This window comes from Scyliorhinus canicula, chromosome 5, assembly GCF_902713615.1.
Source record: "Scyliorhinus canicula chromosome 5, sScyCan1.1, whole genome shotgun sequence".
Classification (NCBI taxonomy): Eukaryota; Metazoa; Chordata; class Chondrichthyes; order Carcharhiniformes; family Scyliorhinidae; genus Scyliorhinus; species Scyliorhinus canicula.
Window position 1 is genome coordinate 83049120 of NC_052150.1, and position 19765 is coordinate 83068884.

General features: G+C 46.7%; 1 protein-coding gene across 5 annotated transcripts in view; it reads right to left on the reverse strand.

Annotated features, from left to right (window-relative positions):
* Positions 1 to 19765, reverse strand: part of LOC119966096 (RNA-binding motif, single-stranded-interacting protein 3) — a 1648548-nt gene that overhangs the window by 958939 nt on the left and 669844 nt on the right. For 4 of the 5 annotated variants that reach the window (XM_038797302.1, XM_038797299.1, XM_038797303.1 and 1 more), the window contains exon 4: positions 5234 to 5410. In XM_038797302.1, the coding sequence (XP_038653230.1) occupies positions 5234 to 5410 (177 nt within the window). The remainder of the gene's footprint in view (positions 1 to 5233; positions 5411 to 19765) is intronic. The other variant, XM_038797300.1, reaches the window with a different exon arrangement.

Here is a 19765-nt window from a genome sequence, read left to right on the forward strand (position 1 = left end):
ACAAAGAGAATTGGAGTCTGGTGCCCTGGAAGAATTTTGTGGTGTTTTACCTGCCAGAGCTGCAGACGGTTTTGGGTGGCAGATGTCTTAGTCTTCGCTTCGCTAATTGTTCACAGGCAGGTTCTATTGGAGTGGAGCTTCTCCACCAGTGCCTTGGTGTGGCTGGGGGATCTCATGGAATTTTTGTAACTTGAAAAAAATTAAATATGCGTTGAGGGGTTCAGTTGGGAGGTTTTATGTAAGATGCCAGCCAGCTGTCATCATGTATTTCAAGGAACAGGTCACCGTTAAAGATTGGTGGGGTGGGATGGGGGGGCAGTGGGCGAGGGATTGCTTTGGAGTTGTTCATTTGTTTTATATTTCTGTATTTATATGTTCAAAAATTTTCAATAATAATATATTTTAAAAATCATGCCCAATGTATAATTAATATACCAGGAGATGTTTATTATGCTCTTTATATTTCTTAACGCAGCTACCTGTTTGCTGTACCAAAAACATTCCCCTCTCAGTTAGTTTCTACTTCCACCTCTAAAACTATTGTACTGATTTTATTTTTATCCACAATGCACAGGCCTGGGTTGAGGTGTCTACCATCCTTGGCATTCCAGGAATTCTCCTGATCAGTTATTAAATAAATAGTTATTTCAACACTCACACCATTCTACTATTCCACCTCTGGCACAATTCACCACAAAATTCCCCTCCGAATCCTTTTCTCCATCATCCAACTAACTGGAGAGGCCCACCTCAGGGTCCTCTCTCATCAATCCACTCATGGGTAGAGCATCTCCTGCAGTGGCTTCTCTCTTTTTTTTTTTATTGGAATTTTTTGCAGAAAATATAACAAAAAGTATAGCAAAAAGCAGTAATATGCAACTAACAGCCCCATAACACCCACAATTCCCCCCATACCGTAACATCACATGTATCACATTCCCCCACCCCCCCCCCCAAACAAGAGAACTTAACCATAAATTAAAATTAGATAAATCAAATTTAAATAAAATAAGCTAACATAATCAACGCCCCCCCCCCCCCCCCCCACCCCCCCGGGTTGCTGCTGCTACTGTCCCAGTACCCTATCGTTGAGCCAGGAAGTCGAGGAAAGGTTGCCACCGTTTAAAGAACCCTTGCACCGATCCTCTCAGGGCGAATTTAACCTTCTCAAGCTTAATAAAGCCCGCCATGTCATTGATCCAGGTCTCCACGCTTGGGGGCCTCGCGTCCTTCCACTGTAGCAAAATCCTTCGCCGGGCTACTAGGGACGCAAAGGCCAGCACACCGGCCTCTTTCGCCTCCTGCACTCCCGGCTCTACCCCAACCCCAAAGATCGCGAGTCCCCATCCTGGCTTGACCCTGGATCCCACCACCCTTGACACCGTCCTCGCCACCCCCTTCCAGAACTCCTCCAATGCCGGGCATGCCCAGAACATATGGGCATGGTTCGCTGGACTCCCCGAGCACCTGGCACACCTATCTTCACCCCCAAAGAACCTATTCATCCTCGTCCCAGTCATGTGGGCCCTATGCAGCACCTTGAATTGGATGAGGCTAAGCCATGCACACGAGGAGGAAGAATTTACCCTCTCCAGGGCATCAGCCCATGTCCCGTCTTCGATCTGTTCCCCCAGTTCCCCCTCCCACTTCGTTTTCAGCTCCTCTACTGACGCCTCTTCCTTCTCCTGCATAAGCTTGTAGATATCGGATATCTTCCCCTCCCCGACCCAGACCCCCGAGAGCACCCTGTCACTCACCCCCCTTCGCGGGGAGCGCAGGGAATCCCTCCACCTGCCGTCTAGCAAATGCCTTTACCTGCAGATATCTAAACATGTTTCCCGGCGGGAGCCCAAATTTCTCTTCCAACTCCCCCAGGCTCGCAAACCTTCCGTCGATAAACAGGTCCTTCAGCTGTCTAATGCCCGCTCTATACCATCCCCGAAATCCCCCATCCATGTTCCCCGGGACAAACCTATGGTTCCCCCTTAACGGAGCCTCCATCGAGCCCCCCACTTCTCCCCTATGTCGCCTCCACTGCCCCCAAATCTTGAGGGTAGCCGCCACCACCGGACTCATGGTATACCTCGTGGGAGGGAGCGGCCACGGCGCCGTTACCAGGGCCCCCAGGCTTGTATCCCCACAGGACGCTCTCTCCATCCATTTCCATGCTGCCCCCTCCCCCTCCATCACCCACTTACGCACCATCGACACGTTGGCCGCCCAGTAATACCCCGAGAGGTTGTAGTGGCTTCTCTCTTGACACTCAAACTGTTAGCCATGGAATCCCCCAAGGGTCCATCCTAATCTTATATATCTTTATTGTCTACACCCTATTTGGTTCTAGCTTCATGTTGTGTCACCCACCAGAACTCACAACACTTCCAATACCTGTCAGCCTGTTTGTCTATAGGTGACACGGTAGCACAGTGGTTAACACTGTTGCCTCACAGCGCCAGGGTCCCAGGTTCGATTCCCGGCTTGAGTCACTATCTGTGTGAAATCTGCACGTTCTCCATGTGCCTGCGTGGGTTTCCTCCGGGTGCTCCGGTTTCCTCCCACAAGTCCCAAAAGTCATGCTTGTTAGGTGAATTGGACATTCTGAATTCTCCCTCAGTGTACCCGAACAGGCGCCGGAATGTGACGACTAGGGAATCATCACATTAACTTCATTGCTGTGTTAATGTAAGCTTACTTGTGACACTAATAAATATTATTATGATAGTCCTGGCTGAGCTGTAATTTCATTGGGAAGAATGAAGCCACGTCTATGGCCCTCCTCACAAGCTCTGTTCCCTCACCACTGATTCTACCCTCCTAGACAATCACATTCTCAGGTTGAACATAAGTGTTCATAAACTGAACGTTCAACTTGACACTGAGTTGAACTTCTGGCCTAATATTCACTCCATTACCAAGAACACCTACTTCATCCCTCATAAAACCATAATCTCCACTTCTGCCTCAGCTCGTTTCATGGTAAAATTCTGATCCATGCTTTTGTTATCTGCAGACGCAACCATTCTAATGGTCTCCCAGCCAGCTTCCCATTTTTTCCATCCTTTATAAACTTGAACTCATCCAAAGATCCACGGCTTGAATCCTAACCCGGATCATGTCCCATTCTTCTACATTGGGTTCTGCATGTGAAATAGAAAATTCTCATCATCATATTCATGTCCCCACCTCCTGTTTCCCTGCCTCTAAAAGCTTCTCTCAACCTGCACCCATCCAGGAACACTGTTCCTCCAAGTCTGGTTTCTCCTGCATCCCCCAATTCCATTGCCCCATGATTGGCAGTCCGGCTTTCAGCCACCCAGGCCTGAAACTAAAATCCCTTCCCAAATATATCTGTGGCACCACCTCACTTTAAAATTCTGCCATTGCAGGGATGCTCTGGCTATGAGTAGAATGATGAGAGAGGACCCACAAAAGGGCATCTCCAATCAGCTGGATAATGGAGAAAAGGGTTCGGAGGTGAATTGTGCCAGAGGTGTAATAGTAGAATGAGTGTTGAGGGAAAAATGATTATCCATATTAAGATTCCAATATCACCCACCTTTTTCGGACAAGCTGTTAATCATCCCTCCTGATGTTTCGTTTCTTGGCTAAGCATCAACCTTTGTCTGACTACACATCTACGAAGTGTCATTGGACCTTTTCTTACATTAAAGGCAGCCATAAACACAACAACGACCTATATTCATAAAGTGCTTTTATTGTCATAAAACATCCCAAGATACTTTACAGGAACATTATCAAACAAAATTTGCCACTTTGCCACTTCAGATATCTGAGCAGGAAATGAAAAACATGGCCAATGTGGAAGGGTTTAAGGAGCATTTTAAAGGAGCAGAGAGAAGTGCAGAGAGACAAAGGAGTTTAGGAAGGTAATCCCAGATCTTAAAACCTAGTCATCTGAAGGCTAATGGTGAAGTGATGAAACACAAAATGCTCAGAGATTTTTCAGGGTTGGAAGATTATAGGAGGTCACAGAGACAGGGAAGGATTTTTTTGTTGCCACTTTAGAAGCTCCCCTTATACTGTTACGTGCAAATAGTTCTGTAGCTATGGTATATGAAGGAATCTTCTCTTTATTTATCTATCACAGTGAGTAAGAATTATATTTTTCAAGGATCAACCAAAAAACATTTACTTCACGGTCTTTAAGCATGTTCACACACACACACATCTTTTGTTCAAAAGCATGAACATGAGGCCATATGCTTCACACACTCGAAAATTCAACTCATCATGACCATTGCCGTGATAGATTTACTAGATTGTCAAATGGCATTGAAAAATTGACAAAATATGTGTTTAGAAATATTTCCAACAGCAGTAACACAAAAAACGATTAAAAGCCCAAGGGCTAAGCATTTTCATGTGAAAGCCCCTGGAAAGATGATGGGGAGTTCCTTTATACTTCTGTCCCCAAATTTTCCACAACTCCCAATGCATGATGATCCCTTTAACGTCATCATAATTTGGTCCAGAATGCAACACATTTCCTATACAGGTTGGTCCAATTGGTTTCGCAAGTTGTGGCATGATTTCAAACACAGGCTCAGAAGTAATTTTAGCTCTCATGCAAAAATGCAAATCTACTATGCAATAAATAAAATGTATAACTTAATTAACCATATTATTGGACCAGTATCTATTTACACATTAGTAAGTGCAGCTGCCAATGTTTCTTTGTTCAATGTCAAGCAATTTCTGCCACTAATTGTCAAGAAGTTAGTAACATATTCTTTGTATTAACAGCTACAATTTCAATACAACTTGGTCAATTAGATCTCTCCAGGACACTCTTTAATTGTTAAGGCTCAAAGGTAACAGAGGAATTTAAAGTTTGACGGTATGCATCGCAAAACATAAAGCTATAGAGAAACAGTTAATCAGGAGCTGGGAATTCTCCAAAATGCCAAAAGCAATATCACTCACAAAGAAGAGTAGCAGCATCTAGTGGTGAACCTTTTGCTCTATTGCTTTTAACCTGATTTCTCAAGATTATAGGTATAGAATCAATGTTCCTCTATTACATTACTCCACTGTACCACACTCTAATTCAATGGAGCACTATCCATTATTATCCAAACTGTCCTTCCTTTAGTCTTTGCCAGCAAAGAAAAGCCAATGCATTTCTTTCCTTTATTTCCAAGCCTGTATTTTAGTCACAGAAAGAAAGCACTCAGTTACTGATAATAAGACATTTCCCAATGGGTCTACTTACGGCAGGATGTCCAGGGCAGTAGCTGTAACTGCCATGCGACTGATAATGAACGTTAGCCCTAGGGTAGGTGTAACTGTTCCAGGCAGACTGGTTGTTGTTCCACTGTGGGGTAAAACCAGGGCTCATGGTGACTCTTGCCTTACTGTTCTGATACGTTCTCATTGCAGGACCTGGCTGCTAAGGATAAATAAAAATTTGAACTGTAAATAGCATTCAATGCAACAGGTATAAAGTACAACTTACTAACCTTTGTGGTCAAATACCTGGGCTATAAGATTATGCGCGGGATTCTGTGATCCTGAGGCTAAATGTTGATGCCGTCGTAAACACCGTCGCACTTCTAAACGGTGTCAACATTCCCTCAGGAGCAGAAATTCTGACCGCTACAGAGGGCCATCAAGGAACGGGAGTGACCCACACCGCTCCAACTGCAGATCCTGCCATCAGATGGGCGCCGTGGGGTCCACGCATGCGCAGTGGGACCAGCGCGATTGCCGTGCATGTGCGGTGGCTTCTTTCTCCGTGCTGGCCCCGATGCAACATGGCGTAGGGCTTCAGGGGGAAGCGCAGAACAAAAGAGCCCCCCAGCCCGAGAGGCCGGCCACCGTTTGGTAGGCCCCGATCGCGGGCCAGGCCACAGCGGGCTCCCCTCCACCCCCCACCCCCTCCCCACCAGGCTGCCCCGGATATATCCACGCTGAGGTCCTGTCAGCTAAGAGCAGGTGTGAACGGCGCCGGCGGGAGTTGGGTTTTTTGGCGTGGCTGCTTGGCCCATCCTGGGCCGAGAATTGCGCGGCCCCCGACTGGTGCCGCGCCGGCGCTAATGGCGCAGATTCTCCGCTCTCTGGAGAATCGGCGGACCGGCGTCGGGACACCATAGCGATCACGGCAGCAGGAATGGCTGTTCGCAGATCGGAATGTCATCTTGACCAGCAACCCCGATCTCTCTTTGCCCCACCCCCTTCAGCCCCCTCCCTCGCTTTATCAATTCCCCCCTCTCACCTCACCAATTTGCTGAGGCCCTTGGGAACCTCCACAACGTCTCCTACAAGTGGCATGGCCAGCCCAGGCCCAACCCCTGGCAGTGCCAACCTGGCACCAAAGCACCTGCGCATCATGGCACTGCCAGGGTGTTAGGCTGGCAATGTCAAGATGCCCAGGTGCTGGAGTAGTGCCACGCAGAGGTCTCCAATGGTCGGCAGGACCCTCCAATGTGCCATTACGTCTGGTTCACGTTTGTGTGGCTCAGTACTAAATCAGTCCGAGTATTTAAATCAGCGAGTCGGGTGACTCTCAATTGGCCGGCGCAGAGCCCAATTTGGGGCTCTCGCACGATTCACCCGTTGCACCCATATCCGTGCCGGGTGCAATGGGGTCGCTGAATGACGCTGCTCATGTATGCTGCATTCTGGTAACAGATAGCTGCTGTGCTGAAAGGTGTTTCTTACATTAAGGCTGCACTGTGCTCATGTAATAGCTCACTGAAATAACTGCATACTGCTTGGGCTCAGCCTCATGAATCTGAATGGACCCCAGGATGATATCATAACCCTCAAACCTCCAGCTAAATAAGTTCATTGTTTGCATAATGGGCAAATAATTGGCAAATTAGGGCAGCACGGTAGCATTGTGGATAGCACAATGGCTTCACAGCTCCAGGGTCCCAGGTTCGATTCCGGCTTGGGTCACTGTCTGTGCGGAGTCTGCACATCCTCCCCGTGTCTGCGTGGGTTTCCTCCGGGTGCTCCGGTTTCCTCCCACAATCCAAAGATGTGCAGGTTAGGTGGATTGGCCATGATAAATTGCCCTTAGTGTCCAAAATTGCTCTTAATGTTGGGTGGGGTTACTGGGTTATGGGGATAGGGTGGAGGTGTTAACCTTGGGCAGGGTGCTCTTTCCAGGAGCCGGTGCAGACCCGATGGGCCGAATGGCCTCCTTCTGCACTGTAAATTCTATGATAATTCTATTAAATTAAGTTCAACACAGATACTGTAAGGTAGTATGTTTTGCTCAGAAGAATAGGGAGACGATGTATTGCTGAGAAGGTTCAAGTCGAGGTGGGCTAAAGGACCTCAGAGTACAAATACATCAATCGTTGGAAGTTGAATCAGAGGATAGCCAAAAGAAAGCAAACCAAGAACAGGGCTTAATTCCCGATGAGGATAGAACTGAAAACAGGTCAGTACTGCTAAGCCTGTATTGAGCCTTGGTTAGATCACATTTCCAGTACTGTGTGCAGTTCTGGTCACCATACTATTAAAAGTATATTGAGGCATTGAAGAGGGTGCAGGAATATTTAATGAGGATGGTACCAGAAATTTGTGGGCATACACATTACGAAATGATTGACAGGAGACCTCTAGTGGGGCCATGGAGTGAGTGGTCGCAGATTTGGTGGCTCCTGCTCGATTAGGGGTGTTTACTGGGGGGTGTTCTTGGAGGGGGATCGGCGAGGGGGGAGGGGTGGGTGGGGGGGGGGGTTAGCATTGCTGAACTTGCAAATTGATTATTGAGCAGCAAAGATTGCAATGGTTAGGAAATGAGTGGTGGAGGAGCGGTCGGTGTAGGGGCAGATGGAGACGGAATTGTGTAAAGGGACCAGTTTGAGGACACTATTGCTGGTGCCTCTCTATTCTCACCAGCCAGGTACTCCATGATCCCGGTGGTGGTAATAACATTGAGGATGCCAGTGCCGGCAGCATTTTAGAATGGAAGATATGTCCCTGTGGGTGACAATTTGCGACAATCATAGGTTTCCCCTGGCTGTATCCGGGATGGCAGCAGGTGGGGATAGAATACTTTAGGGATTTGTTTGTTGGAGGGAAGCTTGCACAACTGGAGCAGTGGAAGGGACATATCAGTTGCTGAAGGGGAATGGGTTCAGATATCTGCAGCTTAGGGACTTCAAGAGGAAGGAGGTGCCTTTGCTTCTGACGCTGCCACCCCCAGTGCTGCAGGATAAACTCCTGTCAGAAGAGGAAATAGGATAGGGCAAGGTCTGAGAGATATATGGGGAGCTGTTGAAGAGAGAGAGGTGGAGGACGTTAGGCGTAAGTGGGAGGAGGAGCTGGGTGGGGCACTGGGAGCTGGAGTATGGAGTGAGGCTTTGCAGAGGGCTAATGTTTCCTCGTCATGCGCAAGACTAAGTCTCATCCAATTTAAAGCGAGCACAGGGCCCACATGACGGTGTCCAGGAAGAGTCAGTTCTTTCCAGGGGTGGAGGGTAGGTGTTGGCGGTGTGTGGGGAAGCCTGCGAACCATGTCACATGTTATGGGCGTGTCCAAGGTTGAGGGGGTCTTGGACAGGATTCCCAGATATAATGTCGAAGATATTGAGGGGTGTCAGTAGCTCCGAGTCTGGAGGTAGCAGTATTCGGAATGTCAGAAGATCCGGGAATGCTGGTGGGGAGGGAGAGGCCGATGTACTGGCCTTTGCAGCCCTGAAAGTCCAGAGATGGATTTTGTTGGGCTGGCGGGACTCGGAGTCACCAGATGCAAGGGTGCGGGTGAATGATTTGGCAGAGTTCCTGCACTTAGAGAAAATCAAGTTCACCATTAGGAGGGCAGGGGAGGGGTCATCTTGAGGTTTCCATCCAAAAACACTTGAAGCTCCACGTGTCCATTCCTCGAAGGAGAGCAGCTGCGCTTGCATCTGCTTCTCACAGATCCATCATCTGCAAGCCTTTCATAGCTTTCAAATAGTGGTCTGTGATTGACAGCTTGTACAAACCATCTGCAGCTTTGATCCATTCATATCCCTTCAGGCTTCAAGTGGCCTAAGCAGTTAAACCCCAATGTTTGTAAACATTGACCATCTCAAAGAAATGTGTGCATTCCAATCACTCAAGTGTGTGATTTCACTGCACGTACCTCTCTTTGATGTGGTCAATGTTTACAAACATTGGGCACTCAGATGGGCTCAGATTGTCTCAATGAGCATGGCCCTGGCGTGCTGGATCTTGCAGTGGGCCAAGGGGCAACGGTGGCCCACTTGGCCCATCGTGAGGTCCACCTTGTTAGGGCCACACTTGCAGAAATACAAGTGATCCTCACTCACGTAATTCCTGGCCACGGGAACTGGACAATCACAGCAGCGCGGAGAATAGGGCTGGGCCCACTAAACAGATGCAAATGGGTCCTTAAGACCCACTTGCATTTATTTACATGCACCCCATTGACATGCATCATGGACCTCATTCATTCCGCCAGTGGGGGGGTGTGTCAGGCACCGACGCCGATTTTGCCCCGGTGCCCGATTCTGCGTCCCATCGGGGAACACATTCCGGACGTTCCGGGATGGAGAATCCCGCCTGTTAACTCTGTTTCTCCCACTGATGCTGCCAGACCTGCTGAGTTTATCTAACATTTTAAGTTTTTAGTTAAGTTCAAAATGTTTTGACTATTTTATATGTCATAATGAAATACTGGATCCTAAATATCTTTTGTACAGTGAGTGACGATAGGGCTTTGTTTTGAAAGAGGAAAGAACCATCCCGGCAGGGATTCGCTGGTATTATGTCAAAGGTACTGAAGGTGAAGGTTGCCCCAAGTCAAGAGGTGGCAATTTTCGGGTGTCGGAAGACCCGGGAGTCCAGGGGGCGAGAGAGGCTGACGTCTTTGCCTTTGCCTCCCTGGTAACCCAGAGACGGATTGTGCCGGAATGGGGGGACTCGGAGCCGCCGAAGACGAGGGGTGTGGGTGAGCGACCTGCCGGAATTCTTTAAGCTGGAAAAAAACCAAGTTTGCCTTGAAAGGGTCTGTTGGAAGCCGTTTATTGACTTCTTCAAGGATAGTTGAGATGTCAGCAGTGGGGGAGAGGGAGGGGAAGGGAGGTGGGTTATCGGTGGTAAAGATGGGGAGGCAGGGTGTGTGGAGGGGAACAGCAGAGAGGATGGGGCAGTCGGGTGTTATTTATTTGTTATGCCACTTCCTGTTTCTTCTCTTTTTTTGGTTTTGCTTGGGTTTCCCGTATATATATATAAATGCCTTAATGAAAATATTTAAAGAAAAAGAATTGTGAAAGTAGAAATATGTTCAAATGTAGTAGACTACATTATCCTGAATAATGTGCTATTCTGAATTGTGCAATGATAAAATCCTGGTCTATTCATATGAAATGCATAGACCAGGGCAGCACAGTAGTTAGCACTGTTGCTTCATAGCTCCAGGGTCCCAGGTTCGATTCCCGGCTTGGGTCACTGTCTGTGCGGAGTCTACACGTTCTCCCCGTGTCAACGTGGGTTTCCTCCGGGTGCTCCGGTTTCCTCCCACAAGTCCTGAAAGATGTGCTATTAGGTAATTTGGACATTCTGAATTCTCCCTCTGTGTACCCGAACAGGTGCCGGAATGTGGCAACGAGACACTGTTCACAGTAACATCATTGCAGTGTTAATGTAAGCCTACTTGTACAATAAAAATTATTACTTTTATTATGTCCCCACTGCTTTGATTTTATCCTTTGCAGTTTAGCTCAGTTCCAAGGAACCGTTGGATGCCCTCAAGTGAAAAATTAATTCCCAAATAAGATCATTATTCTTGGCCAAGCAGCCAACACAGGTCATCTCCCTACACGGGTTGGAGGCAAGCACAAGGTGGCCCCTCCTTAATTACTGTCCTGGTTCCATTGGAGGTCCTCCAAGGTTTTACATTTCCACCCCCTCTTCCGATATCCCTGACACATTGACCTGTCAAGCGACAGCCAACCCCACCCCTGGCCACGCTTCACAGAGCATATGAGCTTGGTATCTGGAAAGAGCTCCACACGCTTACTCAAATTCTAATGCAATGCTGCATGCCTCTCCCGAAAGTCTGAAAAGCTGCCAGCAGCTCTCTGAGGTGGGACCTCCTGTTCCTGAGGTAGGAATCCTGCCTCCAGGTATTAATGACAGTAGGGGTGGCTGTCTTCCCTATAATGCCTCTACCGCAGCAATTTTATAACTTGGAGGGCAGAATTCCAGCATCTCAAATGATTCATCCCGTGATTCCTGCTCAGCAGGGGATATTTATAGAATTGTGTAGTAGAACTTCATTATGAATCCTTGGCTGACTTCCAAACGCACCGATGGATTCTGCTCAGCAGGGGTGTTGAAACGGATGTCGAATGAAATGTGATCTTGTTTGGTTGGATTGATTTATGAGCTTTTAAGTGGATTTTGTTTTTTAACTAGATTTTCAAATAATGTCTGTTTATTCTGTCTATTTTTAAGAGACGTCTAAGTGTTACAATGCTTGGTTTTCTGTTTATAGTGAATACTAAGTGACTAGGTTGGTGGGTATGGTGGGGTGAGATGTATATTTGAGGTGAGGGGTGGAGTTTGAGGAGGTATGGGGTGAGGGAATAGGGACCTGTGGGAGTAAGTGGATTATGGGGGGTGAAGGGTATGGGGAAGGAATAACGATGAGGGGGTGAGGGTGGAGGGGGCCTCACACTCATCTCTAAAACTAAGTAGATGTCTTAGCAACTGAGGCCTTTTCACATGATTGCTTTGGCATCGGCCTGCTGTTAGCTCTGCCCCTGGCCTGCCACCAACTCTAGCAGTCCCTGACTCTCCGCCATGAAGACAGTGTAGACAGCACTGCCAGGTGGAAGGCAGAATTACGACATCGGGAAATCTTCATACTCCCGATTTCTACCTCGGAGATGAAAATCTGGCACCTCTTGTGGGGAAGAGCATAACGAGAGGCCATCAAAATACCACAGTCATTCAGAAACCCAATAGGGAATTCAGAAAATAAAACTTCTTTACCCAAACATAATGAAAATATGGAACTTGTTACCACAGGGAGTGGTTGAAGCAAATTGTATAGATAAATTTAAGGGAAAGCTAAACAAGCATTTGAGAGAGGAGGGAATAGATAATTATGGTGTTAGATTTAGATGAGTAAAGAGGGGAGGAGGCTCGAGTGGAATATAACACTGCATGGACTGGTTGTGATGAATGGCTCGTTTCTGTACTGTATATTCTACATAATTAGGTCACGTTAATGGAGCTTTTCACAAGTTTTATTAAACACCTACTTTGAGCTCAACTTTGGCTCATATGAATGTCAGCAATTCTATCCTGTTCATGGCTATGACATCCCTAGAAGTGGTCTTATGTCATTTTTCTTTAACTGGGCAATATCGTAAGTGATAAGTTTCTGCAATGTTTTTCAATAGATTCTGTCTTTAACTATCCAAGGAAAAGGACTGGGCATTGGAAGTATTGCAGTTCCCAGTTTTCTGTTTGTTTTTAGTAACCTTTCTGGAAAAGGAGAAAGTCACAATCTGGGAATATAAAAACTGCTGCATGAATGATGAATGCGGTCTATCTCGTCATCCATTTCACCCCATCTAATACATACTGCCCATTCTCCAGAGGAAATGAAATAAATTCAGTAATATTTAACCTACCTTATATCATTCAATTTATTACCTTCTAACGGTGACTTTACTCTCAAGCCTGAGTCGCACAACAACCATTATGACCCTGGAATGTACGATCATCTCTGCCTATACCTATCCCTATAATTGCCAAACTCTTCCCCAGTCATTTATTTAGCAACCAGCTGTTGCATCAAGCTAGGGAACTTACACTGAATCCTCAAAAATAGAGCAATTTCTTTTTATCCGGAACAATTGGTGGATTTACTTATTATTAAAGACAACTCAATATTTTAACATTCAAAATCCCTCACTCACATGTTTGAATTTTGTCATGATATGCAAACATACAACCAATGAACACTCAGAATAGGACATAACAAATGGGCAGTCAGGACACTCAGAGGTGGCATCACCACAAGGGGGCATGACATAAACACTATAAAAGAGATGAGGCACTCACACCCTGCCTCTTTCCACAGACAGATATCTAGAGCGTTAGACAGGGTTGATCAGCAGCATCACACCCTAGCACGTGGCTTAGAGCAAGCTGGTACAGTTAGACCACGTTACTACAGTTAGATTAGCAGAGAGTCAAACTCATTTGAGAACTGTGTTAATAGTTCAATAAACACGTTGAACTCATTTCAGAGTCTGGAGCATCCTTTAGTTAAGACTGCATCAAGTAGCAGCCTGTGTTATCTGAAGTAGCATAGCACAACATGATGTTCAGATTTATGTTATTTATCACCTGTCACATGAAGTGATTTGATAATGTAGATACTGAGAAACTGTAGATACTGAGAGGCACTGAGGTCATTAACTAGAGCAAACAGACCTAACATAACTAGCAGGAGAACCAAATGGGAGATGAAGAGATTTTCTGTCACACAATAAGTGACAATGATCTGGAACACACAGCCTGAATGGATGGTGAAAGTAGACATAATGGTAACTTTATGAAAAGGTGTTTCACAAAAACTTGAAAAAGAAAAATAAATTGCAAGAATATGAGGAAAGAACAGGACAGTGGGATTAACTGCATAGCTCTTTCACAAATACTTAAAACATAATAAATAGGAGCGTGACCCATCAAGCGTGCTCTGGCATTCAGTCGATTCACGGCTGATCTGATTCTAGCATTCCAATTTCCAGCCTCTTCCCCATAGTCCTCAACACCCCAGTAGTTCAAAAATCCATCTAACTCAGCCTTGAATACATACAATGACTTAACCTTCACAGCTCTCTAGGCTGAAGAATTTCAAAAATTGATGACCCTCTGACAGAAGAATTTCCACCTCAACTCTGTCTTAAATGGGCACCCATTTATTTTGAAACTAATTCCTCTGGTTCTTCCAGGTGAAACATTCTCTCAACATCTACTCTGCTAAGTCCCTTATGAAATGTTTTCTGTAAGATCTTCTTTCACTCTTCTAAGCACCAAGAAGCATACACACAAACCTTTCCTCACAAGACTAAGCTTTCTCCCAGGATTCAATCAAATAAACCTTCTTTGAACTGCCTCTAAAGTAAGCACATCCATCCTTAGATAAGACCAGTACTCTAGGTGTGGTGTTACCAATACTGTGTGCAGTTTTAAGAACATAAGAACATAAGAACATAAGAACTAGGAGCAGGAGTAGGCCATCTGGCCCCTCGAGCCTGCTCCGCCATTCAATTAGATCATGGCTGATCTTTTGTGGACTCAGCTCCACTTTCCGGCCCGAACACCATAACCCTTAATCCCTTTATTCTTCAAAAAACTATCTATCTTTACCTTAAAAACATGTAATGAAGGAGCCTCAACTGCTTCACTGGGCAAGGAATTCCATAGATTCACAACCCTTTGGGTGAAGAAGTTCCTCCTAAACTCAGTCCTAAATCTACTTCCCCTTATTTTGAGGCTATGCCCCCTAGTTCTGCTGTCACCCGCCAGTGGAAACAACCTGCCCGCATCTATCCTATCTATTCCCTTCATAATTTTAAATGTTTCTATAAGATCCCCCCTCATCCTTCTATATTCCAACGAGTACAGTCCCAGTCTACTCAACCTCTCCTCATAATCCAACCCCTTCAGCTCTGGGATTAACCTAGTGAATCTCCTCTGCACACCCTCCAGCGCCAGTACGTCCTTTCTCAAGTAAGGAGACCAAAACTGAACACAATACTCCAGGTGTGGCTGCACCAACACCTTATACAATTGCAACATAACCTCCCTAGTCTTAAACTCCATCCCTCTAGCAATGAAGGACAAAATTCCATTTGCCTTCTTAATCACCTGTTGCACTTGTAAACCAACCTTCTGTGACTCATGCACTAGCACACCCAAGTCTCTCTGAACAGCGGCATGCTTTAATATTTTATCGTTTAAATAATAATCCCGTTTGCTGTTATTCCTACCAAAATGGATAACCTCACATTTGTCAACATTGTATTCCATTGAACATTTTAGCAAGAAACAGTTTTAGCAAGAATCTACTCTTTAGACTCCATCCCTCTTGCAATGAAGGCCAATATTCTATATGGCTTCATAGGTATTTGAGTCTTTAGTGTTTCAGGTACAAGGACAATCACAGCATACCTGGTTGGCCAAGTATGGACATCCACAACACTGGCAGTTTATCTTGTCATTGTTGGTGCTTTGGGGAATGTACATTACAGTCTGCTGTTGGGTATGTTCAGTGGGGTGTTTCGCAATGGCTGCAGCATCAAGAAACATCCGCTCTCCAACACCACTTTGCTGCTTTTTTGGCCTTGGGGAGTCTTTCTCCATTGAGGCCGCACTTGGAGGGATTTCCTGGTCGTGAGCGTGAAAAACTCATCGCAGATGGAGCCGCTATTTGTCTGGCAGCCCTGACATTCTCTCCCCCACCCTTTCAGGTCTGCTCCGCTTTTTTGACCGCCCCCCTCCAAACTTAAGGTGGGCCCTGGGATACACCCCTTTTGCGCCGCCCCTCCACTTGGCAAGGCCCCCGGGACCTGAACCCTGGCATGCCAACATGGCACCTGGGCACCCTGGCACATTGGCAGTGCCACCCGGGCACTGGTTCCCCTGTAGAGAGAGCAAAATTTTGAAGAGCACAGCAGACAACGACGAGGAGCAACACTTTCCCTGCAGAGCACCCCCAGAGCAGTACAGGCATCGGAACCTCATTTTCAACAGGCCAATTACAGCGTTAATCATCTCGATAAGCTACCTAATTGACGGCAGGCATTAGACCGCTCTGCACTTGCATCCGCTAACTGAAATATCTCACAAGTGCGTATTGATGGCGGGATGCGCACCTAACATCTTCACGCACTTCTGGGTCAGACATGCACCCACTTGACAGTGTAAAATACTGCCCAGTGAGTAAAGCGTCAAATAAAAGATAGTTTACCAACAGCCATGACTCCAGCAGTATCTGTATGTCCAGATCATGCACAAACCTATTGACGACCCACAATAATTATAACAGATGGCGACAGAAGAAAACACATCAAAAGAAGCAACCAGCGAAGAGCCCGGTAACTGAAAGAAGCAACAAGAGAAATAATTGCAGGACAAGGGCAGCATTGGGAAATGTTCAACTGCACTGCAGAAAAGGCTGCATGAAGGGAAGCCATAGAGAGAATCATGCCGAACCAGACCATCGGGAAGGCCCAGATCAAGCCGAGAAATGGGATAACTGGTGTTGCAGATTTGGCAGGTACAGAATAGGTTCGGGACTAACAGAAGTTGAGCAAGGAACAGGTCAGTACCGTACTCTGCACCATAGGCAGTAGTGCAGATGATGTAATCGTCAGACAGGGCATAAATGAAGACATGCCTACATATGAAGAAGTTATTAAAGCCTTTGATACTTATTTTAATCTTTGACGGATCACCATAATAGAGGGGGTGAAGTTAGAACATAGAACATAGAACGATACAGCGCAGTACAGGCCCTTCGGCCCACGATGTTGCACCGACATGGGAAGTCAAAAACTAAAGGCCATCTAACCTACACTATGCCATTATCATCCATATGCTTATCCAATAAACTTTTAAATGCCCTCAATGTTGGCGAGTTCACTACTGTTGCAGGTAGGGCATTCCACGGTCTCACCACACTTTGCGTAAAAAACCTACCTCTGACGTCTGTCCTATATCTATTACCCCTCAATTTAAGGCTATGTCCCCTCGTGCTAGCCACCTCCATCCGCGGGAGAAGGCTCTCACTGTCCACCCTATCTAACCCTCTGATCATTTTGTATGCCTCTATTAAGTCACCTCTTAACCTTCTTCTCTCTAACGAAAACAACCTCAAGTCCATCAGCCTTTCCTCATAAGATTTTCCCTCCATACCAGGCAACATCTTGGTAAATCTCCTCTGCACCCGTTCCAAAGCTTCCACGTCCTTCCTATAATGAGGCGACCAGAACTGTACGCAATACTCCAAATGCGGCCGTACCAGAGTTTTGTACAGCTGCAACATGACCTCATGGCTCCGGAACTCAATCCCTCTACCAATAAAGGCCATCACACCATAGGCCTTCTTCACAACCCTATCAACCTGGGTGGCAACTTTCAGGGATCTATGTACATGGACACCGAGATCCCTCTGCTCATCCACACTACCAAGAATTTTACCATTAGCCAAATATTTCGCATTCCTGTTATTCTTTCCAAAGTGAATCACCTCACACTTCTCTACATTAAACTCCATTTGGCACCTCTCAGCCCAGCTCTGCAGCTTATCTATGTCCCTCTGTAACCTGCAACATCCTTCCACACTGTCTACAACTCCACCGACTTTAGTGTCGTCTGCAAATTTACTCACCCATCCTTCTGTGTTGGGTGTTCAATCGATGTACTCAAAGACCTGAAGAGTGCATAGATACCTTCATTAATGATTGACATCTATTGGCTGAGATTTCAAATATGGAGCCTTGAAAGATTAATTCATTCAGGTTTGCATTGGTGTTGGCAATTAGATCAATATTTCTGCAGTCAAGGGAGGATTTGACCCTATTGAAGGCTATGTAGTTAACAAGGCAAGCAGAAGGAAGAAACCAAAACCAGAGGCTGGATGCTCCGCAGCCCTGCGCCGAAAATGTGTTTGGCGTGGGGGCGGAGAATCAAAGTTCCCGATGGAATCGGGCCAGGCGCCGCTCCGGCGATTCTCCAGGACCTGAATATCCGCACATCCGTAAATTACGCCGTGCAGCTATGGGACCATTGCCAGAGGCCCTCCCAGCGATACTCCTCTCCTAACCGGCTAGGTTCCCAACGGCGTGGAACTAATGTGGTATGGCCAGTTGGGGCTCTTGCGTGGCGGCTGCGGACTCAGTCCGCAGGCACCCTGGTAGGGGGGTGGGGGGATCGAGCACCAGGGCAGCACCTTATGGGTGGCCGGGGCAACGATTGGGCGGAAGGGTCCTCGGGTGCGCAGTCGATCGGGGGTGCCTAGTTTGTTGGTGTTGATACGTGGTCCAAGTCCGCCATGGCGCTCGGCATGGCCGCTGGAGGCCGCCGCCGTGCACATGCGCGGACTCGGAACCAGAAGTGCGGGGACCCGTATCCGCAGCCAAAGCTGCGTGAAGCTCCTCGGGTCTCTGCTAGCCCCCAAAAGGTAAGTGAATTGGCTTATATTTTTTGCAGGAAACTGGGGAGTGCACCGCCAGCATTTTTATGCCGGCGTGGGGGACATAGCCCCATTTTGGGAGAATCCAGCCCCAGATTTTTATTCAAGGTAAAAAGAAAATCTCATGGAGAAAAATGGCTGATTCAATGCAGTTTTTAGCACATAGAATAACAGAACACCAAATCCAAAACAGAGGGAGAATGAAGAGCTGCCATTATTCGCTGTTCTCATTGTGGTGGAAAAAGGTTGCATTGGAACAAAGAATGTTCTGCCAAAAATGCAGGGTGCCATACCTGCAAGAAGAGAGATTGCCATAGCAAAGAGCCCCGAACACAAAAATGAAAGGAGAAACAACAAAGTGCATGTCCATCCAATAAGTTGAAGAAGAAAAAGATAATGAAGTGCCATTCTTTACAGAAATTACAGGATCAAATGGGAACTGTCGGAGCACACACATTATGGTCAATGGACATAAAACTATCTTTAAATTCGCTGGAACAAGAATTTATATCATTTTAGACACAGGAAAGTGGTTAAAACCAGATTTCCTCCAGCCATTGCCCATAAGACTCCATGGTTGAGGAGGTGCCTGCCAAACTTCAATACAGAGGAAGACACTGTGTATGTCATGCAAAACCAAGAAAGATCAGGGTTAAGTTGAAATGTTTGCTTAGATTTACAACTTGGCTGGAATTCTCCAGCCGTTGGGACTCTCTTCTCACAAGCAGCACAACACTGCCCATGGGTATTCCAGCGATGTGGGGTGGCTTCAGTGGGAAATCACGTTGACAGTGGTGGGAACAAATAATCCTCCCACAAGGGAATGGTGTGCCACCGAGAAACACAGGGCCGGGAGATGGGAAAATCTAGTCACTTATGTATAAAGTACATGAATTGGAAAACATTGAGAAAAGTAGGCAAAACATTTCTCAGTGAAGGAGCCAGACAAACATGGCTAAAGTAAATAACAAACAGCGGCAGATGCATTGTCCTGCATTCCTGTTAAGAAACAGGAGGGCATAAACTTTGGTGAGGATGTAGAATCAGATATTTCATTGACGACAAAAATTCATACCGGATGAAATCTAATGGCTGCGTTGCGCCCAACCCGGGGCACGACGCGGTTGGTAAATCTCGTGAGAGGCCCCTTGCGCGATTTACTCAGCTCGCTACGGCTTGCGAGATCTAATGCAATCTCGCAAGATGTCATGATCTGAATCCTACCCATAATGAGCTGGGCCTAAATTTGGATATTTAAATATGCAGTTAGATTCATTTGAATATGCACTCGCCAGATTTATCCAGAGCCAGGGATCGAATCCCCTCGCCACGGAGACCACAGCTGTGTGCTGTTTAACACTGGTTTCCACCAATAGGGACCAGGTGAAACAGCACTTGGGAGGAAGTCTCCCAGATGATCGGAGGCCCTTGGGTGGTAAGCCACTGAGGAGGGTGGCCTGGCACTGCTGATGCCACCTGGGCACCTTGGCACTGCCTCCTGGTGCCAGCCTGGCACTGCCAGAGTGCCCAGTCAGCACTGCCAGGCTGGAAGGGGCACTGCCA